Source organism: Miscanthus floridulus, chromosome 4 (genome assembly GCF_019320115.1).
Source record: "Miscanthus floridulus cultivar M001 chromosome 4, ASM1932011v1, whole genome shotgun sequence".
NCBI lineage: Eukaryota > Viridiplantae > Streptophyta > Magnoliopsida > Poales > Poaceae > Miscanthus > Miscanthus floridulus.
In genome coordinates this window covers 20,978,329-21,005,604 of record NC_089583.1, presented here as the reverse complement: position 1 = coordinate 21,005,604, position 27,276 = coordinate 20,978,329, and the positions used below count along the sequence as shown (strand labels likewise).

Below are 27,276 nucleotides of genomic sequence, written 5' to 3'. Positions count from 1 at the left end.
AGCATCTAAGCTTGCTTCAGAATCTGCCTTTAGTGCTGGAGGCCGTGTAGTTGATCCATTTCGCAGTTGGCTTGATCCAGAGATGGTAGAAGCACTTGTTTGCACTAAAGATTAGATAACACGAGCTAGAAAAGGTGAAGCTTTAAAGCTAATGCTTTTGTTAAAGGGCCTTGCTTAGGTACAACCTTTACCTCATAGGAGGTAAGATCTCAAACAAATCTTAGCCCTTGATTTTTGAGTGGCATACAACAATTAAATATTATAAATTAATTAAAATGTTTAGAAAAAAGAAAAAGAAAAAGACAACAAACTAAACAAATGTATATAAGATATATACTATCCAAGAATAACTGTTCGTTGTCATAGAAACCGATGCAGCGACATGCAGGTGGAGCGGGCAAGGCAAAGGGTGCCTAGCACCATGCCGGACTGACAAAGAAGAGCTGTGTAGAGCAGTAGATGTACTCCCTCCGTTCAAAATGATAAGTTGCTTTGATTTTTTTATTCATTCATTTTGCTATGTATCTAGACATATTATTATATCTAGATGCATAGTAAAATGGATATAACAAGAAAGTCAAATCGACTTATAATTTGAAACAGATGGAGTACATCATATATGTGAACATGTCACATGAATATATGGTTTGAGCCTAATCAACGTCAAAATCTGCATTTTTTATTACTGCATACTAATGTTGAAATTTAAATACCAAAATAGATTAATTTAAATAAATAACTAAAATGCACCTATACGTTTGTTACATTGTAGAAAAAATACAACTAACATTTATGTAACTTTTTTTGAAACGAATCAAGCAGGAGAGCCGCCGATTATATTAAAAAGTAGATGAAGCCTAGACTGGGCAAAAATAAACAGATACAACTCTGGTCGGTTAGATTGGGACATCAACACACACCGAACCCCCCAAACTCAAAGAAGAAGAAGAAACAACTTTGACATGTCGGAATGGGGGGACATCGACACGGGCTGCGACTCAACATAAAACACACGCTTCACCACCACGAACTGGTCACTACACTGTGCCACCACCCCCCGAAAGACAAAGCCATCAAGACGTAAACACCCTTGTCACCGCTTGCGTCGTTGTTGTCGACGATGTCCTGCACCGAGTAGCCCACTACTAAAGCAGGGCTAGTTGCTGCAATCCGTGTAGCCCTTCCGCAATCAGATCCGCTTGTACCGTCACTAAAGATGGTGTCCCACACCGAAGTAACCACAACAAAATAGGGCTACCCGTTGCAGGCCACTTCAAGCTACCAAACCAACATGAGAGGAGCTGCCTTAAGCGCACATCAAGCCGACCCCGCCCACCGAGATCCACAAGCGCACAACACAACTTCCAGTAGCCTAGTTTTCTCATCGAATGTAGAAATGCCACACACGTCCTCCGGCTGCCGGTTAGAAGCCTTCTTGCGTCGAAACAGCCACAGCTAAGCGGGACCGCCCGCCGCCACAACACGCAGGTCACCACGACAACGCAAGTCTACTTGTCCACTGTTGGTATTTATTAATGCACACAGATAAATCCGCAAGCGCATGGATACCGTTGTAGCTTTCACCCGGAAGTATTCCAAATATCGTATCCACAGGGAAATGTGTGAGACTAATTATGATCTAACTTAACTAAGGGTAGCAACAAGGTTAGGATAAATAGGAGCGTAGAGGGGATAACTGAGGTTCTCTAATTCTAACTTGGGTAAGCTATGTCTTTTACTGTTCAACTGGGGACATTACTAGTGAAAGACACCAGCAGAGGATGCTTTCCTTCGTAACCAGGTCCTACTTAGCCTACAAATAGGAGGTGGACTACAAAGGATCAACGATGCTATATAGTACTCAACGAGGCTATATAGTACTGATGTCACACACGTGATCTACCACCGATCCGGAATGCAGGGTACATCCACGATTAACTTAAGTCTAAGCACCATGCTTACACTTATGATTAATACTTTACCCCCTCTAGAACAAGAATAAAGCACTCAAAGAGTCGTTATCCTGATGAATAATATAAACAAGATGCTTACTTGAATTAGAAGTTGATTACCAGAGATATCTCAGAGGCAAGCTCAGATAGAACTTGGATCCGCCAAGGTACAAGCCATAAAGAGAGCACCAACAGGCCGGCACCTCCTCCAAACTCTTCCCTCACTCTCTATCTCATTATTTCTATTCATAAGACTAGATCCTATGGAGGACTAATCTTCTCTTGATAGCTGACTCGATCCTGAAGATATGAATTAGGGTTTTAGGGATCTACTGAGGGAGGGAGGTAGAGGTTGATATATATAGGCCAGAGCATCAATCCTGAGCCCTCGGATCAAACCGACTTAAATAAACGACGAAGATTGGATCTCAATGGTGGTGGGGAACCAACTTTTGAAGTGGAGGATGACTGGTGGGACCCATAGGCCGGCTTGTAGGTTGGGCCGACCGACCCCACATGGCAGGCCCTTGGGGTCTGCTTCGATGGAGAGCCTCCTAGAGTCTTCTAGAATCTTTCAACGCTGTTTACGCGACGAAATTTCATAATTTCCTTTGATGAATAGGTCCCCTTGATGGTTTTCTAGATAAACCCTGCTGAAAACACAGATTCACTAAAACTCGTGGAATTTATTAGTTTAAACCCCTATACCTATGTTTGGTGATGGAATTAAGTATAAATGCAGGTTATGTTGATGGTTTATAATTGATATTAGTGACAGTCAACAGCCTCCACCTCTCACGTTGGCCTCCTTGCCAACTCCGTGAGCTCCTCCCACATCGGCCTCCTCACCAACTTCATGGTTGCAACTGGCATACGGTTGAAAGGTCCTAATATGGCTAGAGGGAGGTGAATAGCCTATTTAAAAATCTACATGATCACTAGAGCAATTTGATTAGTATGACAAATAGTGAAATACAAACTTGCTCTAGCTCTACAAGGGTTGCAAGCCACCTATCCTACAATTTTAGTTGTTATAATTACTAGGCACACAAGAGGCTATGTTGCTACTCACTAAGAGCTCTTAAACTTGCTACACTAAAGAGCTCCACTAGATGAACTTAAGCTAGAAAGCAAGCTCTCGATTCTAGCTACACTAAAGAGCTTGCTACAACTAGTTTGCGGGAGTGCAAATGAGTGAGTAGGGTTGTTATACCGCCACATAGAGGAGTGAACCAATCACAAGATGAATACCAATTCAATCACCGAGAGAATACCAAGGGGCAAGAGACAATGAATTTTTCTCCCGAGGTTCACATATTTACCAACACGCTAGTCCCCGTTGTGTCGACCAACACTTGGTGGTTCGGCGGCTAATAAGTATCACACACCTAGCCCACTATAAGAGGCGTTGCAAGAACCTACCCACAAGTGAGGTAACTCAATGACACGAGCAATTTACTAGAGCTACCTTGCGGCTCTTCACCGAGAAAGGTGCAAGACCCCTCATAATCACCGGAGCCGGCTACGAACAATCACCAACTTATGCCAAAGCTCCTCCACTGCTCTAAGCCATCTAGGTGGTGGCAACCACCAAGAGAACACAAGAAATCCATAGACAACGATCCCCAAGTTTCACTAGATGCAACCACTCAAGCAAATGCACTTGGAATCACTCCCAATCTCACTATCATAATGAATCAATGATGGAGATGAGTGAGAGGCGTTTGCATAGACTCACAAGGATGTCAAGTATGTCAAAGTGTTAAGAGAGTGAGCCTAGGGTCGGCCAAATACTATTTATAGAGCCCCCCAAATAAATAAAGCCGTTAGGGTCAAGAGAGGGCGCTCTGCGCACTGATCGTCCGTCCGATCGCCGAATGGCCTCCACATTTCGCCCTTTCAAATCTCATCCACTAGATCTCAACGACTATTTTCCTAAACACGCAAACAGTTAAGTCATGACCGGACTCTCAACACCGTGATGTCTAATCATTTACAAAAAGGTTCCCAAGCCAGAAATTATCTACCGGACATGTATGGTCAATGCCAACCTAATGCGCCCTAGTGTTCGGTCCTTCCACTTATCAGCAGCGTGCTCCTGAGGTGCTGACGCCAGCATACATCACACTCAACCTGACATGACCCCTGCGCGTCCAGTCACAAATATTGTGCAGGGTCTAGTCGTCACCAAGCATAGCTTCTCCTCTACGCCAACTGACTGGACGCGCCCAGGGTGAGTCCGGTCACCCCAAGGCCAAAGTTTGTTTAAATACTTTCTCCTCCTTTCCTTTTTCTAAGTCCTCAACCTCTTCACCCTTGCTTCTAAGTTGCTAACCATAAAGTATAGAACTTGTGTGCATGTGTGTTAGCATTTTCTCAAGCATTTTTCAAGGGTTACATGTTAGCACACTAGGTCCCTAATGCATATGCAAGAATCATATCACCTAGTGGCACTTGATAAACTGTTTAGCCAAAGAATTCCCCTTTTTATAGTATGGCTATCGATCAATAACATGATCACACTCTCTATAGTGTCTTGATCACCAAAACCAAAACCCTAAGCAATACCTTTGCCTTGATCTTCATAGGGTTTTTATTTTTCTCTTTCTTCTTTGGCAAGTTGAGCACTTGATCACCCTTTGGTCATCATCATCCACCATGATCATCCTCTTGCTCCACCACTTGGTATGTACTAACCTTGCTCACATGACACTCATGACAAATGTTAGTACTTAGGTATCATCAATTAGCCAAAACCAAACTAGGGCTTTTAATCTCCCCCTTTTTGGTAATTGATGACAACCTTTTCATAAAGATATTCAACAAAATCTTTTTGGATTCATGTTGCTTGCCTAAGCATTTTACCATGTGTAAAGGATATGGACAAGTTTCATAAACCCGAATTGGTAGCATTAGCTCCCCCTACATATGTGCTAACAGTTTGGATTTGAAAGCTTGCACATATGTATAGTTAGGAAGTGTGGGGAAGTAATGACTACCAAATGGTGCTAAGGTGTAAAGAATGGACCTTTGAAGCATGATACCAATAGGAGTTGCCATTTGAACATCATCCTTAGCACCAAAAATTGCTAGATGTCACTTGAAAAACAAAGACAAACTAGATACCTTATGAGATCAACATTAGAAGCAAGGTTCTAGTACCACTTATAAAAGTTCAAGGAATATCTAGCTATCCTATGTATGCTAGTTTTTTGTTTCATCAATCATTATCTATGATCTAGCATACACCACACATGCATGGATAGGGAATTTAAAAAAAACTTGTGCTATGCAAGAACATATTTAATGCACATTCAAATGCAACATACAAGTTTATGAGCTTGCTCCCCCTACTTGTGTGCTTCAAAATTTTAATTGATCCCCTTCCTTTCACCTATCTTACTATCTTTGGTTTCTCTCCCCCTTTTGCTTATCTTTGGGAAATACTTCTCCCCCTTTGTCATCAATAACCACAAAAGGTGAGCTTAAATTTTAAATAGGTTGTGTGAAACCATGATAAGTGAGGACTATTTTCTCAATTTGGTTCAATCTAGATCACTTGCAAAAGATATTTAACTCGGTTTAATCCAAGGGCAAGCTTCTTCACTCCTCCAAATAAGGGTTATCATGTACCATGTTGAGTTAAACACGTATAGCTCATTTTCTAGATTAAACACTAGGTTCACAAGCCCATAAACATGTCATATGCTACCACTAGATCATTTCAAGCATACAAGCAATAGTGGTACCATACAAGCATCAAATTCATTTGATTTTCATGAATGAGCCTATTTAACATGAGGAATGACTAAATGCACTAAACAAGTCCTTAGAAATTGATGAATGACATGTCAATCAACTTTACCTTGCTTTGCTCGAAGGAGAGGCATGTCATATAATGGGGGTGCATCAACACATATTTGAGAAGTCAAGTATGTTCAATTCATTCCTTAGATTGCAAAACCTCTTCTCAACAAGTGGCTTGGTGAAGATATCAGCAAGTTGGTCATCGATGCTCACACTCTTAATGCAAATATCCCCTTTTTGTTGGTAATCTCTTATAAAATGATGGCAGACATCAATATACTTTATTCTTGCATGTTGAACCGAATTGTTGGTGAGCTTGATTGCACTATCATTGTCACATAGCAATGGCACTTGCTTGAACTTGATTCCAAAATCACTCAAAGTAGCCTTCATCCAAAGTAATTGTGCACAACAACTACTGACTGAAATGTATTCCTCTTTGGTAGTTGAAAATACTACACTATTTTGCTTCTTTGATGACCAAGACACAAGTGATCTTCTCAATAGTTGACATGTGCCTGATGTGCTCTTTCTCTCAACTTTGCATCCCGCATAATCAGAGTCTGAATATCCAATCAACTCAAATCTTGCTCTTTTGGGGTACCACAATCCAACATTTTGTGTATGCTTTAAGTATCTCAATATTCTATTTGTTGTCTTCAAATGACTTTCTCTTGGTGAGGCTTAAAATCTTACACACATGCATACACTAAACATTACATCCGGCCTTGATGCGGTCATATAGAGTAGGCTTCCAATCATAGATTGATACATCTTTTGATCCACCATGTTGTCACTAGTATTACTATCCAAGCTTCAATTTGGCCCCATTAGTGTACTAATAGCTTTGCTCTCATCCATGCCAAACTTCTTGAGCATGTCTTTGATGTACTTGCCTTGACTCATAAATGTGTCATTCTTCATTTGCTTGATTTGAAGACCACTGAAGTAACTAAGCTCTCTAATCATGGACATCTCAAATTCACTTGCCATCATCTTTCCAAACTCCTCACAAAAATCTTGATTGGTTGATCCAAATATGATATCATCAACATAGATTTGCAACACAAACAAGTCATTTCCTAGCTTCTTGGTGAAGAGAGTGATGTCAACCTTTCCCATCTTAAATCCCTTAGAGAGTAGGAAATCCCTCAATCTTTCATACCATGCTCTTGATGCTTGCTTCAAGCCATACAAAGTCTTTTCTCAACTTGTAAACATGGTTGGGCTTCTTATCATCTTCAAAACTAGGAGGTTGCTCAACATACATAAGCTCATTGATGTACCCATTGAGAAATGCACTCTTCACATCCATTTGGTACAATTTGATGTGGGCACAAGCATAGGCTAACAAGATCATAATTGCTTTCAATCTTGCAACCGGGGCATATGTTTCTCCAAAGTCAAGACCATTGAACTTGAGTGTAACCTTGAGCCACTAATCTTGCTTTATTTCTTACAACTATCCCATCTTGATCTTGCTTATTGCGAAAGACCATTTGGTTCCTATCACATTATGATCCTTAGGCCTCTCAACTAACTCCCATACTTATTTCTTGTGAAGTTGTTTAGCTCTTCATGCATAGCATTCACCCAATCAACATCCAACAAAGCTTCATCTATCTTCTTAGGTTCAATGGAAGACACAAATGAGAAGTGTTCATAAAATTATGCCAATCTTGATCTTGTTTGTATACCTCTTGAGATATCACCAATGATAGAATCCAATGGATGATCTCTTGCAACATTGGTTGGTTGGAGCACTTGCACTTGATTGCTTGCATTTGATTGATCACATGGTTGAGATGATGAACTAGCCACTTGTTGATCTTGCACTTTATCATCACTAGCACTTGCTTGATTTTTGATCATAAGAACCACTAGCTTGCCCATTTGAGTTAGAGAGCACTTGATTCTTGTCATCTTCAACATCAATCACCTCTGTAGGCCTTATATCATCAATGTCCATGTTCTTCATTGCATTGACCAATTGAGTGCCTCTTACATCATCTAGATTCTCATCTTCCTCTCGGAAACCATTGGTTTCATCAAATTCCACATCATGAACCTCCTCAAGAGTACCACTAGCCAAATTGCAAACTCTATAAGCCTTGCTAGTAGTGGAGTAACCAAGCAAGATACCTAGTGGTACTTGATAAACTGTTTAGCCAAAGAATTTTCCTTTTTATAGTACGGCTATTGATCCTAAACATGATCACACTCTCTATAGTGTCTTGATCACCAAAACCAAAACCCTAAGCAATACCTTTGCCTTGATCTTCATAGGGTTTTTATTTTTCTCTTTCTTCTTTTGTAAGTTGAGCACTTGATCACCCTTTGGTCACCATCATCCACCATGATCATCCTCTTGCTCCACCACTTGGTATGTACTAACCTTGCTCACATGACACTCATGACAAAGGTTAGTACTTAGGTATCATCAATTAGCCAAAACCAAACTAGGGCTTTCAACAGTCCCACTAGACCATCGCCCTCCACTGCCAAGTAGATGCGAGGCCCTCCAATCACTGCGCCAACGCCCTTCTCCTAATAGCCTTCTTCTGCTATGGACACCGCAAACTTGAAACCTCAACTAGGCCTCCACCTTCCTCGCCACGATGCTGGCCGCCGCCGCAGACTGACCGAGCATGAGTGAAAGCTCTAGTTTGATTTTGGTGAATTGATGAAACCCTAAGTGCTAACCTATTGCTCTAAGTGATCATGAGATAGGGTAGCACATTCCAAGTGGTGGAGCAAATGGAGAAGATCATGATGGTGGTGATGGCCATGGTGATGATCAAGTGCTCGGGCTTGGAAAAGAAGAAAGAGAAAAACAAAAAGCTTAAGGCAAAGGTATAATAGATAGGAGCTTTTGTTTTTGGTGATCAAGACACCTAGTGGGTGTGGTCACATTTAGGATAGATAGCCATACTATTAAGAGGGGTGAAACTCATCGTAAAATGTGATTATCAAAGTGCCACTAGATGTTCTAACTCATTGCATGTGCATTTAGGTTCTAGTGAGTGCTAACACCCTTGAAAATATTTTTGAAAATATGCTGACACACGTGCACATGGTGATACACTTGGTGGTTGGCACATTGGATCAAGGGTGGTGAAGTTTGGTGAAGTGTGGAGGCAAGGAAGCTCTATTTCCTATGACCGGACGCAGGACCAGACGTTGGACCTAAGCGTCTAGTCATTAGGGCAGAGGCTGCAGTGCTAGGGTCTCTGACCGGACCCTGAGTGGCGCGCAGGGTCGGACGTGTAGGGGGTGCATCTGGTCCTTGCTGACATAGCCGAAGCAAGTGAGTTTGATGCGCTGGAGATGAGCCAAAGAGGAACGGATGCTGAGGAGCGTCCGGTCATATGTGATTGGACGCATCCGGTCAGCAAAATTCCTCTCTAGATGTTTACTGGACTCGATCGGACACTGGGTAACTATAGGGAGCGGTGCGTCCTATCGTGGGCTGCTGGCGCATGGGCATACAAGGACCTGACGCGAGGTCAGTGTGTCTGGTCATTCTTCGCGTGCATCTGATCACACTTTAACTGCGCAGGCATGGTTGACTAGCCGTTGAGATCGCACGGTGGTGGTTTAAATGCGGGACACGTGGATGGTGCTCTACGATTGGATGTTGGGGGCCGCGCGTCCGATCATGACGACCGGCGCGTCTAGTCACCCTAAAACCAGTGAGAAGAAGGGGGCCAACGACTCTTTTTGAAGGGGCTCCCTATTTAAGTTGTGTGGCTGGCTCTTGCCTACTCTCTTGGCCATTTTCATTGACATAGCAACCTAGTGAGCTAAGCTAAAGCCCTCCCACTCATCTCTATCATTGATTCATCATCTTTGTGAGATTGGGAGTGAATCCAAGTGCATTTCTTAAGTGATTGCATCTAGAGGCACTTGGTGATTGTGTTTCGCTGTGGTTTTCGCTTTGTTTCTCTTGGTGGTTGCCGCCACCTAGATGGCTTGGTGTAGCAAGGATCGTCAAGCGGAGGAAGGTGATTGTCTCCGGCTCTGATCGTGGTGATTGTGAGGGGTTCTTGTCTCCGAGGATTTCATTGGTATTCATTATGATTGACTGATTGTCTCTTGCCATGGTAGTATAACTTCACTACCTCACTCTTGTATGTACATTTCTAGTGTAGCTAAGCTCTTTAGTGTAATTAGTTTTGAGAGCTAACTTGTGTCTTGTCTAGTGGTTAGTGAGGCTCTTTAGTTAGTCTTTGAGACCCCACTAACTTAGTGGTAGTAACTTAGCCTCTTGTGTGTGAAATAGAGATCATAGCAATTAGAATTATGGATAGGAGGCTTGCATTTTTAGTAGGCTAGCGCAATACTCGCTTCGCCGTTTAATTGTCTAACCACTTGGTTTAAGTGTTGTTGTAGATTTTTTAATAGGCTATTCACCCCCTCTAGCCATTAGGACCTGTCAACGAGTCCAAAACGATGCCTCCAAGGAGGAACAAGATGCCACCGCGCAGCCATCGCCTGACCAGAAGGTTAAGGTTTTCACCCAGGACGCCTTGCAAAGGGGAGAGGACCGTTCGATGAGTGCTTCCAATGAAGAAAACAGCGCCCAGAGGCATCGTCGTCATCGGCCCAACAGGGGCAAAGCTTTCGCCATGGTGCTGCAACCTTGTGCTTGACAATGGCCATGGTCCACCCGCTACGGTAGCCGCCACGCCGTCACTGTCGCCCACCGAGTTGCCACGTGTGCAAATGGCAGCACACACCACCATGGCCTATTACAGACGCCGCAATCTCGCTCGGCCACTGCCGTGGCCCTTCCTCACCTACGCAGATCCGGCCTCGCTCGCCCGACCCGGCCCATCGCCGTTGTTGCCTTCTTGCGCCAGCACTAGCACTGACCGACGCCGCCGCAGCCATCACAAGCTATCCATTGCGCCCCCAGTGCCTGCCATCCACCCCTAGGTGCAGCACGCAGGCACCACGTGGATCTAGCCCTAGGATTGTTGTATCCCGTCACCAAGGACGGAAACCCACCTTGTCCGGCTGTTGCTTTCCCGGTGACGCTCGGATCGCCGCCACAGCCAGAGAAGGGCCAACGCCGGAGCACCGCGTAGATCCGACCACCAGGATAGGGAAGTCACCGCCGGCTGCCATGGCCGCCACCTCGATGATGCTCGAAACCACCGGTGTGCCCTGAGCTTGGGAAGAAGGCCCCGCCGCCGCCTTCCTTGCTCCCGCGTGGGCTTCCGGCCGTATGCTTTGGCGGCGGCGAGGGAGCGGGAGATAGGGAGAGGGGTCGGCGGCATGGTGGAAGCTCCATCCATGTCACCCGGGATGGACGACGTGGACGGGCATGGGTCAGTTTTTTAGATGTTCATTTTCTATGTACAACTAACGTTTATGTACATCTAACGTTGAGATAAGTTACAACTCCACGCTGATTAAATAATGAAGAAATGTTACATATCATGTTGGGAATCATCCAATACAAATGCACGGTCACATGTTTGCATGAGATCAAGACAGTGCAATAGGGTTGATTATCTAATTGGCTAGTTAAACATGACGCGGATCATAGGTCTTTGGGCTTCGATCATCGAGGAGTCGCTATGCTTTCAGTGGTAGGCGATGTCCCCATCGACAGCGAGGTGCCTGTGGTGACTTCGTGAATTTCAAGATCTGTCGGAGCAGTCCTTCAGAGGTGCTCATAGGGGTAGGATTTGCGTAGGTGTGTTCATAGGAGTGAGTGTACGTGCGTGTTGTGGACGTCTGCATTTTGCTGTGTAATTCTAAAAAAAAGATCTCTAATTGATAAATATGTTACCTCAAATTTGATTACGTTCCTATTTCTCAAAAGTAATAAAACTATTTCTCCTATTACCTATCTGGTTATAGCGACCTAGTTAAATGTTGGATAAGTTAACTATATAGTGTTTGTGTCCTAATGCAGTCCACCTTTCCTTTTTGAGGTCCTAAAAATGTTTCTTCATCAATAGTTATTGACTAGGTAGCATGCCCGTGTGTGGAACAACTAAATTTTTGTACTAAAAACATACGAATCGTACGATAAGATAACAATATTGTAAGACATTAAACTGACATTTAATTCAAAAAACAAATTTTATAAAATTAACAGTCACTAAGAGGACGACATCGTAAGCTCATAAACTCTACTATATAGACCCTTCTGTGATATGGCTAAAATAATGTTTTATAGGTTCGTGTTCGTGCGTTGCTATGGGACAGCTAAACTTTTATACTAAAAACACACGGATCACACGATAAGATAATAATACTGTAAAATTAAATATCAACGTAAAGTGAAATTTAATCCATAAAGCAAAGTTCATAAAATTAACACAGTCACGGAAAGCGCAACGTCGTAGGCTAACAAACTCTACTGTATAGATATTTCCGTGATGCAGCTAAGATAATGTTTTGTATCAGTAGAAAGAAATCTCTTATAGCCATTTTTTCGTGCGCCAATAAATCCATGAATAAATTCCGCCTCATCTTTATATGATCCTGTACACAGGTTTGAGTATATATATAAATATTAGTGCTTCACATTGATAATACTACGTGTCTTAAAAAATCTCTCACAAAACCTTAAAACAAAGTATGTTATACTCACCGTATAAACTTTTTTCAACAATTACATTGCAACTCCACTAATAACAATACAACAACACATATGACAAGAAATATACATCGTACGGCCTCTAAAATTCTTTTTGATAAAACCGACCCGAAGTTTCTTGAAAGACTAAAATGATGGCGGACACCCTATGCGCCCGTGCCGTGCCACCACGGCCGAGCCCCCATCGATATGTGGCGCCGCAACTTCCCCGCCCCTCGCCCGAACCACCTCCGACGCCGACATCTCTAGGTGGTCGCCCATGCGCCGCCCCACCCGGGCCGCGCCACGTCAACACCCACAAACAAACGCAAACCCACACCACTCATCGTGTATGAGTCCACAAATCATGCTGAACAAAAAATATCAATTCAACTTTGCAGTGGTTCATTTATTACAACATCATATATGTACATGGTATATATTTGTTTAAATAAAGGTATATAGATAACACATAACGTCATATGGTGTACATGAAGAAGTGAACGTCTTTCTTTCTTCTATAGATGGATACTCAATAAACTACTAAACCTGAAAGAATGAACACCATACCAACAGTGCTTCCACGTAGTTCCATCCCCCCAAACAAAAGTCCCTGCACATAAATCCGCAAATGTTCAGTAATCATGTAACTGAACATCCCCGCAAATGTTCAGTAAGATTCAGACGAATTTTCTAATTCTATGTTTCTTCTACAAGAAAAGGTAAGCTAAAATATACCAAATTGAATTGTTACCCTTAAAGTATTCAGAGCCACCAGCTAAGAATTTATTTAAAATCATTGAAAAGAGCATTGTCCAACTAATAGCTAAGAGGAAATTATAATGGCTCAAAATAAGCTTATTACCAAATAAATGTCTGCCCATACTAATGCTACGGTAACATTTTGTACACACACATAACTATGATTGCACACGATCTTACAAGATAAATTTAACAGGGCGTGACCAACTTCATCCGCTGAGCAGCTTCCTTGGCAAGCAGCTTTTCCCCTGCCCTTGGTTTTCGCCTGTGATTTGGAACCCATGACACCACCATCCCAGTTCTTCCTGACCTCATGAAACTTGTCGTTGAAGTTGGCCTAGGAGAGAATGAGTTCCAGTCAGTACATAAGTCAATTGAACACGAATTGGATGCGGAGAAAAAGATATTCATAAAATCCAACCTTAATAGCCTGCAGGATCTTGCTGAACTGAAGATTGTCCTCATTCTTGACGGTGGTCATGCAAAGAACAGATGCGGTATTCTTGTGAACGACCTACATGAAGTTATTCATTAGCTAAGAAACATATAACTCAGCTAACAAAAAACATAACAATTGTACGTTTTATGCATAGCTAGCGTGTTAATAATGATATGAAGTTCTCTCCAAATATGTGTTCGCTATTCAATTGGGCAACACCAAAGTATTTTCAATCAGCACTAAACTGGAAAATGAGGTTATCATCATACATGGAAATTTGCTACAAAGAATGTACCAATTATACGCAAATAGCAGAGAAGCAACAAGAAAAAAGAAGACAGAAGCTTGTACTACTTCAGATGCAGTCACTAACACTTAATTTTACTAACAGTAAGAGTTATGAGTATCATTATTGATTTTCCTAAACCAACAGGCATACTTATATGGGAATTTGGAAGCAAAATAGTCCATTTGCTACCACTTATAAACCCCATACCTTTTACTACTGGCTTTTCAACATAAAAATTAAAGAGCCTTGGAAATACATAGTTGGCTTGATGCCATGACCCTCTCAAAATCTTTACAAGCATAGTGTTTCCCAACACAGGAGAAAATACCAGTACAGGATCATCTGCATATATCGAATCTGTATGATGATTGATGAACGCGGTTAGATTCATATACTCTACCTTTAAAGTAGAGGTGAATTATCAACTATATATTGGAAAAAATAAGCCTTCAAAGTTGAAATGGAATGGTGATGGGCATGGGCACATAGCAAAGCAACATTACATGTTGAATGGTTAACGTGGCCATACTTCCATGGTCTAATCAAAATGTTACCTTGAGCTCCTTTTTGCATCAAATCAAATAACTAAAAAAGCTAAATGGAACATGGATAACTTAATGCAAAAACTAATCACCTGCTCTATGTTTGTTCTGCATCATGCATGTATAAGCAAAAAGTGAGGTGGGGTCCCTCAAATTACAAGCATTGACAATTGAACTCAAACGACAGACCTTCAACCTTATGGGTAAATGAATCTTCCTCCAAATTTCAGTCCATAAGAAGTTAAGAACTTCAAAAATGATCATCGGCATCAGGCAAGCAATCGTAGTTACGAGAGGAGGCCGACAGAGTAAATAAATACAAAAATTTGCTGGCTGAACATGCAGCAGAGTCCTGCCTGTATCAAGTAAAAGCTTTGCCTGACACAACAAGAAAGCACCTACCCACTTAGAAACTGTGTCACTTGGGTATTGTATCACAACTCGACAATAGTCGTCTCCGGTCACAGCTTTCAGTCCTAACCCATTTGCATCCTGCAGTTTATTTAAGTAAGGTTTGTCTGAACCAAGACAGCAAAGAAGATCCTAAAGCTGCTCTATCAGTATCACTCCTGGCTGTGAGGTGGACCAATGTGCTATATTAGTATCACTCGATTCAAAACATATTGACATTTTTTCTTTAGATTAGTTGCTTAAAGTGCATAAAAGATAAAGCACATTATAGATAAAGCATCTCTGCATTCGAGATAAAGCATCATATTGACAGGTTTCCAGTCTAATTTATTCAGTTTTGCAAGGGAACTTGTTCATTCTTATAAGCTCATTATAGATAAAGCATCTGTGCATTCAAAACATTCATCCAAAAGTTCAGAATTCATGATTTGAGATTATATCTACCAAAAAAGGAATAAGATAAGCATCGTCTGACAATAAATCACCTCATTTTCTCTGTAAAACTTGTAAAGCTCTTCAACATATTCTGTTGCTGCAAGCCGGTTCCCCGAGTCTGCACTATCAATATCCATGAGCGATTCATCTTGGTTCATAATGTCTTTGTTCTCTGTCTCACCCTGCATTGCCAAACATTACAGTAAGCCAGAGCAATGACAAAGATGCCCAAAACCCATCCCTTTCTGAGCAACAGCACAAATCAGAAGTGCAAATACCATGTCGATGTCACTATCACTATCGTCGACCGGCTCGTAGAGTTCCACGTCGACATCAACGGTGCCATCGCCGATCGATTCCTTCTGTTGATCAACTCCGGGTTCTAGATCAGTTATGATCGGCAGACATTCAGGTTGGCCTTTGCTCCCCAAGGAGGCGACATATTTCCTGAACAACCAAAGCAATGCCCAGATCAAATCAAAGCCTCCAAGAAATGCCAGAGAGCAAGAACAGGCTAGCACGCGTCCTAACCTTGTCATGGGCCGGCTGCTTGGCAACGCTGTCTTCTTTTCGTCCTAACCAAGGAGAAGATAGGAACGCCACGGTTAAACAGATTTGGACCCCAAGAACAATGAAAAAGACACAATCGTGGGGCAGGAGATTACTGCAGCGTGGGCTTCTTGGCGACGGCGCACGGGTACGGGGCAGCCCCGAAGACGTTCTTGATGTCCGTGAGCGTGCGTCGGCTCCCCATCTCTGCACAAATCAGGATATCAGAACCATGGGCTCGCGACGCAGCAAACAATCCAAGAGGAGATCAGCCCCGGCCGCCCGCACCCACCTCGGACGCCTGGCGCGGGCTTCCCCGCCGCCGTCCTCCTGTTCTCATCAGCCGCCCTCGCAGCCATCGTCCCCGAAGCCGACCTGCACACAGCACACGGCGGCGGCTCAGGATTCGATTCAAGAAACGTCCCCCGATCCCCATGGAGAGAGCACATCGATCCGTCAAGCGCACCTGCAGGAGGAGGAGGAGGAGACGGATTGAGCGGCCTGTCGATCCAGCCGAAATGCGGCGGCGGTGCCTTACGGACGTAGGAGCCCCGGAGCGACGCGGACCATACGAATGCATGGGGGCGGCGCGGCGAGGGTAGGGATGAAAACGGATTTGGGGATACGGCTGATATTACGTCTGTTTTTAAAATTTTGTTCGTATTTGAATTTGAATACGGATAGTGTTAACTATGTCGGATAGGATACGATTGGATATCGACATCATAAATATATGATTTGAGTATTCGGATACGGATACGGTATCGGATATTGGATATCTGACTCGGATACGGACAGATCTCAACCTCTCTAAACGGATTCAGTTTCGAATACGGTCGGAAAATATCCGTACTGTTTTCATCCCTAGATGAGGGTGACAATGGGGGCGCGGTGGATGCGGAGCCGGGCAGACGAATCACGGAGGCGAGGTTTGTTTCCTTCAAATCATGGAGCAAGGTTTGTTTCTTTTTTCGCTAAGGGACGGGACGGGCCTAGGAGCAACAGGTGCGGGAACGCAGAGGCAGGAAGATGGAATCACGTTAGAATGTCGTACTAACAAGGTGTTTATACGTTTTTTTTAGTTATAGGAGATCTTTAGATTTCGTGAGAACATCCAGAATAATCTACCAGATGTATGTTTTGTTAATCTCCTTATGTCACGGCCACGCGCACTCTCGATCAGGCATATGCACGCATCTAGCCAGGCCCAGGCATTTAGCACCTAGTTTTTTTTCCTTCTCCTTTTTGTTTTGATTGCTACCACTAGTTTTTTTTTTTCATTTTTAGGGCTTCTCCTTATTTTACTTTTCCTAGAGCATCATGACTTCTTTTTTGTTTATTTTTTAGTGTATAAACAAGGACAAAGGACACAACTAAATCAGTTTGTATTTGTTTCTCTAATTTTCTTTGGTTTTAAAAATGTTCCATTCAACTCATACGTACCAGTGAAACAAACAATGATTCATATGCCTGTTTATAAAACCTCGTGTCGATTGATGAAACATAAACTGCATTATACTGAAACAATGTACTAGTTAATAATGACCTGACATGTATACATGGACCAATGACAACATATCAAGTGACGCTGAATTTATCCAAGCGGGGAGTACTAATCTGGAAGGCGATGGGGATTTTCAAAGGAATAAGATTTGGATGACGAGAGCACCAAACAAGGTAAAGACGTTTGTTCGGCAACACAATATACAACATACCACAAGTACAAAACTATATTTCTGTACATGAATAAGAAATGGAGCATCCATATCTTAGTTCTATATGTATGTAGGCCAGAAACCGAATTCCAAAGCGAGTTAAAGATAGCAACGACAGACAAATATTGTGCACAGATGCACATATATACCAAATGTTACAAAGTAATAACCGAAGTAGCATGCATCCTGCACTCAGCGTGGGCATCATCTTCCTCCAGAGAGACCAGACATTGTGCCAATGTCTGTGCCAATGTCTGATTGATGAAATATGATGTGTGCGTCGAACCCCTCTTTGCTTTCTACATCCATTGGTATAAACTCAGGAACAGGAAGGTCGCCTTCGAGGTACAACATGACTTGTTGCATGTTGGGTCTTGCATTGGGCAATGGATGTGAGCACCACAGCCCCAACTTTAGTGACAGGCATACCTCATCGGTGTTATACTCACTTTGGAGCCTAGTATCCATAGCCTCCATAAGTGATCCATTGTGCCAATGCTCGGACACCCAATCCACCAATATGAATGGGGTATCTTGTGCTCTTCCCTCAATGGGCCTTCTCCCGCAAGTAAGCTCGAGAAGGAGTATGCCGAAAGCAAACACATCAGTTAGAGGGGTTGCTTTACCTGTACGTGCTAACTCTGGAGCTATATAACCAAAGGTGCCAGCCATGCGTGTTGTCTGTGGGTCAGTACCATGATTGTATAACCTCGCTAGACCAAAATCACCTAGCCTCCCATTCATATCTCTGTCGAGGAGCACATTGCTTGACTTAATGTCTCGATGGATGACAATTTGTTCCCAGGATTCATGAAGGTAGAGAAGGCCTGATGCTATACCTTTGATGATTTGAAATCTTTCGTGCCAACCAACACAAGGCCTATCATCACTAGTAGTATATAGGTAGTTGTCGAGACTACCGTTTGGCATGTACTCATAGACCAAGATGAGTTCTCTTTTACGTCGACAGTAGCCAAGTAATTGCACGATATTTCTATGTCGCAGACGACCAATGCTAACAACCTCGGCAATGAACTCTCTCATGCCTTGCCTTGATTCATGGGACACCCTCTTCACTGCGACTTCGGTCTTAGATGTTGGAAGTATGCCCTTGTACACCTGTCCAAATCCCCCTCTACCGATAAGATGTTTGTCCTTGAATCCTTCTGTAGCTTGGAACAAGTCCTTGAATGAGAACCTATGTGGTCCAAACTCAATCTCCCAATCTTCCAAAAGATCAGCATTTACGAACCGCCTTCGCACAAGATAGACAATAGTGCCCACTGTGAGGACAAAAATTGTAATAACAAGAGCTATAAAAGAAACAGACTGCTTGGAAAAAATGGAGTGAGACTTTGCAACAATTTGAGGCAGCTGTGGTAGTGTGGCGATGTCGATGGCTGGAGCAGGCCCTCCCATCCGAAAGCTCCAACCAAGCACATAATGCTGTGTTCCACCAAAGTTGCTCGAGGCCGCTGAAAAGCCTAAATAAGTTGTCTCTGTAAGTACTGCTGATAGGTTATAGGTTATGGTTGTCAGTGGATACATGGGTTTAGCCATACCGAGGGGAGCAATTGCCACATCAATATTGTTGGTGTCTCCATCATAGTCTACCCACACTTGCATCGGCTCGTGGCTACTAAGTGACAAATCCTCCAAATTTCCACTCTTGCTATCATAGAATTTGGGTGCAAAGGATATATTGGAGCGGAGACTATTGATGTTAATTCCAACATGGTTGTCATTGATGTCTTCGAACTCAACATTAGAGACGGTATCTAGCTCTACGGCGAAGAGATGATTTTTTGGATCACCATTGTTCTGCGGATTGAGGAGTCCCAAGAACTGAGCTGGAAAGGCATCTGAAAAATTCATGCTGGGGGCGATGAAGAAGGCCATACCGTCGTTGCTGGGGCTGGATCCGTCTGTGATTATGCCAAACACAAAGGTGGCCGAGAAGGATTGTACCGTGTTGTTGGCCGACTTGTTTTGGAAGTCTAAAGGAGCTGGGTAGAACACATGTCCTTTGACCTGCCCCATCCCATTGGTAAGCTGCAGAAGTCCGTTCGGCTTGATGGAGGCAGTGCCGTCGAGGGTGAGGTTAACATTACTGAAGCCGGCATAGGTAAATTGGTCGGTGCCGGTGCCATAGGAGACTATGAGTGCTAGGCCAAGGGTAAGGAGGAGGCACTTCATGTCAAGTTTGGGTGTGGGTTGCAGCAAGGATGCAGGAAAGGAGCTTACTAATTCCTAAGCCTTCCGGGTTGGCAAGTGCAGTAGACTAATCTATGGTTAGGCAGTTACTATCATTGAAGCAGGAGTGAACTGGATTGAATTAACTAGGGCCGGCCGGCACAACTTGCAGTCTCGAGTCGAATTCCAATTTGACTGTCGTCAGCCTCTATGAATGATTGACTATTTGACTGGATCTTTTCATGGCAGCCATATATAGGACGACAAACAAAGGTTTATTCAAGTTTTTTAAACTTATATTTGTATTCCAACAAAACTATGCAAAACACATGCTCACAAATGGGAATTTCGAGGAGTTACAGTGTCAGCATATACGATCCCATGTTTTATGTATATGTATAAATAAGCATAGCATCTCACAAGTCAAAAATCACCATGCTTGTCTACTTTCAGGACAAAGGGCATGCTATATTTTCCTTTTTCCGACCTGATCAATTTTGAAGAACTTTTGCGAGTAGCCGAGCAGTGGGTTGTTGGAAACCAAGACTTTCGATGTGCTCTATGTTTGTTTGTTCTTACGCTTAATATCGTGCTCCGCCTTTCGTTACGGGGAAAATAGAGTTCGTCGTCCTGGTCATAGGCACCAGGCACGTTACATACTAAAGGTTAGAATGGTTGAGGACTAGTAGAGTTTGGCTAGCATTATTGAGGGCCAACAGTAATGCAGGAGCAGGAACATCATATTTGGGTTTTGAAAAGAAAAAAAGAACTTTCTACCAGTGTACCGCATCGCCTTTGAGATTCTAATCTGAGCAGCCCAACGTTAACGCACGATTTTTTTAAGTTTCTCTACAATTTGTGACACTTCATGGGGGAAGAAGCATGTAATTTTTGTCCAGCTCAACGCATGAACTTTTTACCGTTTTAGGGAAGAAGACAAGAGCTTAAGTTCAACAAGGATATAGACAAATATTTGGCCTAAGAATGGTTAATTTATCAACCTAAAAAAGGTTTTCTTACTGCACCTTTTCGTTTAGGCTCTAGTTTGGAACAAAGAAAAAATAGAGAAACTTTAGAGGATTAAAAAACTATAGGGAAGTTTCCTATGAACCTTTGGGAACAAAGGATTTGGTTCCTACAAATTCTATGAAATTCCTATATGGAGTAGCTTGGTTCATAGGAATTTTGAAGAAATTTTACGAAGAGGTTGAACTTCATGGTATTTTTCCGTTGTGTCAGTCTTTTTCCCGTGTTCCATCCAAACATTCAATCTTGTAGTTTTCTGTGTTTTCGCAGTCCACAAGATTCAAGATAGCAAGGTATTTTATTCATATGTTGTTCCTATTCATGCGTTTATAGAACGGTGATTGTCGACAGAATATCGTCGGCAGTCCTCCGAGGGGTATCCCGCGAAGGTAGATTGATCGGCAGTGGTGCGCGTAATCAAGAACAATAAGGCAACAGAGACACAAGAGTTAGAAAGGTTCGGGCCGTCTGCACGACGTAATACCCTACTCTTGTGGTATGTTGGTTTGTATTGGCTATCGTATGATATTGTGTGTCATCAGATGCCTTAGGCTAAGCCTAGGATCCGTATGGAGATATCGACTAGGGGACCCCTACCTCTCCTTATATGCTCTGGAGGGGTAGGGTTACGAGGAAAGTATCATATTTGGTATTATACAATATCTTATTGTAGCCTTGCGGTGCACGCCGACCAGTGCCGTGCGCCGCACGTCTTAATCTTGTGGGCTGAGCCACCTCTGATGGTGCGGCCCATGTCTTGTCTTGTGGATACCGAGGATCATATCCCCCACAGTGATGCTCAGGAGCGGGTGTTCATCCGACCGGATGCCGCGCGTCCACTTCTGTCTTTCTGCTACCGTATTTCCCACTCCGCGTCGCTAGTGCCCACTCCACGAGACTGACCTCTCCTCGTCGCGCGCAACCACGGTGCCTGCACTGATCGTCGAAATAGTGTTCCCAGCGGCCTTCCTCTGTGTCCCGTCCCCGCTCCTCTCCAAGGCGCTCCCTGACACCGCACTCCCCGCCTCCCCCAAGCCCTCCTCCCACCATGCCTCCTTCCTCCTGCGCTCATGCGGCAGGTCCCGAGCGCTCTCCGTTGCCATCTTTGTCCTGGGCCCCACTTCCTCCGCGGTGTCACGGCTCCATCCTCCTTCTCCACCACGACCTAGTGTCGGATTCTGTTGTGCAGTGCTCTGCCCGCCCATCCGCCTACCAGGGTTTGCTGAAAGCGCATGTTTCAAGCGTATGTTTTTTAGTGTTTCAGAGGTATGTTACAAGTGTTTTAAATGGATGTTGCAAAAGTAGATCAGGATATTGCATATGTTGCAATGGCTATACACATATGTTGCAAGCGTCTATTCCAAATATTTCATCTGTTTTTTTCTACGTACGTTGCAAGTGAGTTTATTTGTATGTTGCATGTCTTACACATATGTTCTAACTATTTTATCTGGATGTTGCATATGTTTTGCAAATGACTTTTCAAGTGTTTTTGAGTTTTTTTGCAAATGTTTCAGACGCATGTTTTAAGTGTTTCATTGTCTGCAGACGTATGTTGCAAACGTTTCATCTTGATGTTTCAAAAGTAGATCGGGGGTTGCATATGTTGCAATGGCGCCGGTCGCTAGCGGATAGTGGCCTACCGCAGGGCTTCGGCTCCTACCTCGCGCGGCGCGCCTCGCCATCTCCCCCTCCCTTCCCTTCCCTCCATCTTGCTGTGGCAATTCAAGCTCGCGCGGGAAAACAGAGGGGTGTGGACGGCCCCGTGTGTGGGCGGGCATCGTGGGCGAGGCGAGTCGTCTGGGCAGCGCGGAATCCGAGCGGGCGGGGCGCACGTCGCGGAGCAAGATCGGGAAATGGAGGGTAGCCCGTCCGGTCGTCCGGGCGCTAGCACTGACCTTTTTAGAACATGTTTCCAAATATGCCCTTGGATTAACTAATTACTCAGATGACAATGTAATAAATTCCAGTCCCATGAACTGGCTATTTTTGTTTTAACTTTTCAGTAGGGAAAGTGGAGCGCCTTACTATAAAAATATGGCCCTTTCATTGCTCAACAAATGATTTTTTTTTCCTGTACTAATATACAAAACTGCTAGTCCATCACAAGTCAATAGTCATCGACTGCAGAAGCCGTGTTAGACCCATTGGCGCTGATTTCCGTCGGTTTGCTGACCAAAAGAGTCGTCATGTGAGCTGTTGCAATTGCGACCCGCCGAATGCCGTAGGTCCTGCTTTTTTTACGTCTCTTTCTCTTTCTTTCGGCTGTGTCAGTGACTCCTTTGCTCCCTTCTTTTCTCTCCCAAGCGATGATGAGTGTGGGTTTGGTATTTCCATGGTGACGACGGTTTCTCTTTGAAAAAGGTCCACCAAGCTATTTTTCTTCACCCCGATAATGCTTCCTCCAACAATGTTAATAGCCTAACGAGACGGGGGTTTAGCATATATATGAAACTTGGTTAAAAAAATTCAGCTCTTGCTGATCTTTTCAGGCACTCACAATGCAGCTATCATAGTTTCTATGCGCATTAATTATCCTGTCACCTAAATATTTTGCTGACGTGGCAAATGATTTATTGAGGAGAGAGAAGAAAATTGTTTCTTAATAAGAAACAATGTCTACACGAGAACCAAGACATGAAAAAATATAATAGGTAGATGAGGGAGAGAGAAGATATGCGATTGGACAAAGGATTATTTTATAGAAACTATCCATTGTCTATATATAGTGTCTACATGCATAGAAACTATATATGGTTTCTAGTATTCGGAATGCTCTTAGCAAATCTCTCCCATGATTATCTCTTATCTATTTCCCCATTTACTTTCTCACACTTTCCTCTCAGATCCAGGGCAACATGGTGGAGCTCGCGCACAGCCGACGATATCGTGTGGATGGCGAGTGACCATAAAGGTCATGTCGAGGGTGCATGGTGATTTTTTTTATTTTTAACCCTTTTTTAAACTATTTTCAAGTTTGACACTGTTTAATTTTTTTTTTCAATACTAACACTTTTGTCGGCGTGGCAAAATCAAGCTGCCACGCCATGCATGGCGGCGCGGCAGGGCTACCACCGTGGCAGCGACCAGACCCGCTGACCGCTGACGTGGCCTGGCTTGCCGCGCCGCAGATCAGGGCGCGGCACTGCCGCGCTAAACCTCATGGCGTGGCAGGGCCGAGTAAACCGCCACCGCTCGCCTGCCCTAGGGCAGGCCGCCGCCCGGCCCTCCCTGCCCCCAAGCTTTTCCTCGGCCTCGGTCAAGCTATTATGCTCTTATTTGTTGTTTAAATGATGGATTCAAATATTAGGATTGGTAGCTAGGGTTAGGAGGAAAAGTATATTTGGGAACTATGGGTAACTAGGGTTTGGAGGAACAAATTAGTTCCATTTTTGTCTATGTTAAGGTTAATTACACTAGTAGAGAACAGACCTTTTATCCGAGGCCAAAATGGGCTCTAGTCCCGGCATTTTTTGCGCTCGGGACTAGAGAGACCTTTAGTCCCGGTTGGTGTCTCCAACTGGGACTAAAGGTCCCTACCCAACGCCTACTGCACTTGGCACAGTGGTAGGGGACATTTAGTCCCGGTTGGAGCCACCAACCGAGACTAAAGGTATACTTTTACTCCCGGTTGGTGGATCCAACCGGGACTAAAAGTCTCTGTCACCTCTGTCTGGCGCAGGAGCCGTTGGGAGGGACCTTTAGTCCCGGTTGGAGCCACCAACCGGGACTAAAGGTCCCCCCTTTATATATCGTCCGTCTCCTTCTTCCTCCCCGAACCCGAGCTCAGCACATTTTGAAGCTCACTGCAAGTGTTCTTGCTTTCTCCCTCTATTGTTCCTCCATCCATTCTTCGATTCCTCCATCGATTTCTTCGATTCTTCAGTTGTAAAGGTTACAAATCTCATACTCTCATTTTTCACCATTGTCTTATCTCATTTTGTTCACTATATATATATATGGTTCTTTATTGTGGTTTTTTTTCACTTGTAAGCAATTTGAGCTCAAAATCACTTCAAGCTTGCATATTTACATGAAGGAAGGTTAAAGTAGCTATTAAAAACTAGTATTCACCGTTCATTTGTAGCATGTATAGCACACTTCATTGTTTAGAGATATAGAGAATTTTAGAGTTTTTTAATTTTATTTGTTTATAAAATGAGAAATTTATAGTGTATTAAAAATGAGTATAGGGACTAGTGCCTCCGACTGGTATGACAGATGCAATGCAAGGCCGTGCAATAGAAAGCAAATCCGTTCTCTTTTGACGATACGCCCGAATAGCCGGGCCTGACAGATTTGGTGGTTGAACGGGTCCGTCGGCCATCGCCGTGCGACTGTACGACAAAGAACGGCATCGATCGATCATAGTATTTTATTGTCCGGAGTCTGGTCCGGGGTGCAATGCAACGCAATGACAATTGACAATGCGTTGCTAGGTCAAAATATGGTCATTTCTATGGACTCCGCGACTAAACATTTTATTTTAACTTTTTATGAAATGAAAAACTTAGAAAATTATAGAAAATCCGTACTAGTTGAACTTGCGGACCGTGTTCAGCTCGGTGAGCATGTTCTCTGCCGAGCGGTAACGGACGTCAAGGAGGAGCTTTGATTCTACGAGGGAGAGCGGCAACGGTCGTGGAAGACCGTGTTCCCTTCCTCGTAGAATCGGAGCTCTTCTTGACCAAGTACGGTGCCGTCCGGTGGAGAAATGCTCGCTGAGATGATCACGTAAGCAAGGTCAACTAGTACGGATGGTTATTTATTAAAACATGTTTTTGAGCTATAAATCCTGCTGTCCGTCTTCTTCCTCCTCGAGCCCGCCCGAGAGCTTAAGTTCAAATTTAAGCAGTGTTCTTACTCTTTCTCCATCAATTCTTCGATTTCTAGTTAATTTGCGGAAATATCATGTGAATTACTTACCAGCCGCAGTAAAAGACGAGAACACAATGATCATTAAAAATATCATTGTTTAGAGATATAGATAATTTTATAGTTTCTTAATTTTATTTGTTTATAAAATGAGAAATTTATAGTGTATTAAAAATGAGTATAGAGAGTAGATGGCAACTGCTTCCGAGTCCTCGACCTTTCATGGGTTTCCAAAGCGACTTAGGCCGGGCCTCCCTCTCATTCCATGCGGCAAGTGTCGTGATGAGACAAAGATTGTGATGGAGTACCGAGTGAAGAAGGAGGGTCCCAACAAGGATCGTATCTTCTACAAGTGTCCGGATCGCAATGTGAGTTATTTTATCGTATTTAATGATTATGGTTAGTTTATACCTATTTTCATGATGGTTGTGATTAAAGTTCTAATTTTTTGTTTTAATTTCAGTGGGATGGCAGTGGACGATGTTCAGGCTTCTACTGGGAGGAAGAGTATGTTGAACTCGTGCAAAAATATCTTGCACAACAGGCAGATACGGCGGCTAATGAGGCAGTGATCCAGCCGAAGAAGCCCAAAGATGTTGCACAATCAGGGAATCTGTCTGTTTTAGTTGAGATTGGTCGTGAAATCCTTATGCTCCTGAAATGTATTTTAGCTTTAGTTCTTTTAGTTGTAGTTGGGATTGTCTACATTGTAGCGATGCTTTCATAAATTTGTACATTTTGTGGTGGCACACATATTGTATAAATAATTAATTATGATCTAGGTTTTAATATGGTATTTATGCCATGTAATGCAGATGAGCCGGCATTGGATGTACAATGCTGATCGCCGCTCCCAAGAGTTCATTGACGGCGTGCATTCTTTGTTACGTGCGGCCGAGGCAAACAAACGCGACGGTTTCATGTGCTGCCCATGTGCCATATGTAAGAATACGGTGGAATATCCTTGCTCAAGGACTCTTCATTCACACTTGTTTAAGTCAGGTTTCATGCCAAACTATATTTATTGGACGAAGCACGGAGAAACCGGCATTGTAATGGAAGAAGGTGAAGAAGAACAATGGGATGACAATGATATTATTCCCGATGGTGCATGCTTCAATGATACTGCAATGGGAGAAGCTGAAGAAGAGGTAGCCACAGAAGATGAGCCTGCTGATGATCTTTGTCAGGTCATTCGTGACGCACAAAGAGAATGTGAAAGTAAAAAGGAGAAGATCAAGTTCGAGCGGATGCTAAAAGATCACAACAAATTGTTGTACCCAACTTATGATGCAGGGCAGAAAAAGTTGGGAACCACACTAGAATTGCTGCAATGGAAGGCAAAGAATGGTGTATCTGGCAAGGGATTTGGAGAGTTACTAAAAATCCAAAAGAAGATGCTTCCGAAGGACAATGAATTGCCCGCCACTACCTACGAAGCAAAACAAGTTATCTGTCCTATGGGGCTAGAAATTGAGAAGATACATGCATGTCCTAATGACTGCATGCTGTACCGTGGCAAAGAGTACGAGAAATTGGATGCATGCCCGGTATGCCATGCATCGCGGTATAAGATTAGGCGAGATGACCCTGGTGATGTTGAGGGCAAACGTCCACAGAAGAAAATCCCTGCCAAGGTTATGTGGTATGCTCCTATAATACCACGCTTGAAACGTCTGTTCAGAA

General features: G+C 43.4%; 2 protein-coding genes across 6 annotated transcripts; both read right to left on the bottom strand.

Annotated features, from left to right (window-relative positions):
* Positions 1-12,719: 12,719 nt before the first annotated feature.
* LOC136551118 (uncharacterized) lies at positions 12,720-16,382 on the bottom strand. Of its 5 annotated transcripts, none has more exons than XM_066542703.1 (10): positions 16,248-16,382; positions 16,074-16,156; positions 15,898-15,988; positions 15,764-15,807; positions 15,511-15,679; positions 15,283-15,414; positions 14,789-14,878; positions 13,538-13,630; positions 13,297-13,453; positions 12,720-12,967 (listed from the first exon to the last, which is right to left on the bottom strand). In XM_066542703.1, the coding sequence occupies exons 4-10, from the start codon at positions 15,769-15,771 to the stop codon at positions 12,873-12,875; spliced, it is 744 nt and encodes a 247-aa protein (XP_066398800.1). In that variant the 5' UTR covers positions 15,772-15,807; positions 15,898-15,988; positions 16,074-16,156; positions 16,248-16,382; the 3' UTR covers positions 12,720-12,872. The 5 variants fall into 5 exon arrangements, 4 of the variants coding, with proteins under 4 accessions (XP_066398800.1, XP_066398803.1, XP_066398804.1 ...); XM_066542706.1 differs by having other exon boundaries at positions 13,325-13,453; XM_066542707.1 differs by lacking the exon at positions 14,789-14,878.
* A 1,318-nt stretch (positions 16,383-17,700) lies between these two features.
* Positions 17,701-19,692, bottom strand: LOC136548209 (L-type lectin-domain containing receptor kinase SIT2-like). Its single transcript, XM_066539816.1, has one exon. The coding sequence runs from the start codon at positions 19,690-19,692 to the stop codon at positions 17,701-17,703; it is 1,992 nt and encodes a 663-aa protein (XP_066395913.1).
* Positions 19,693-27,276: the final 7,584 nt, after the last annotated feature.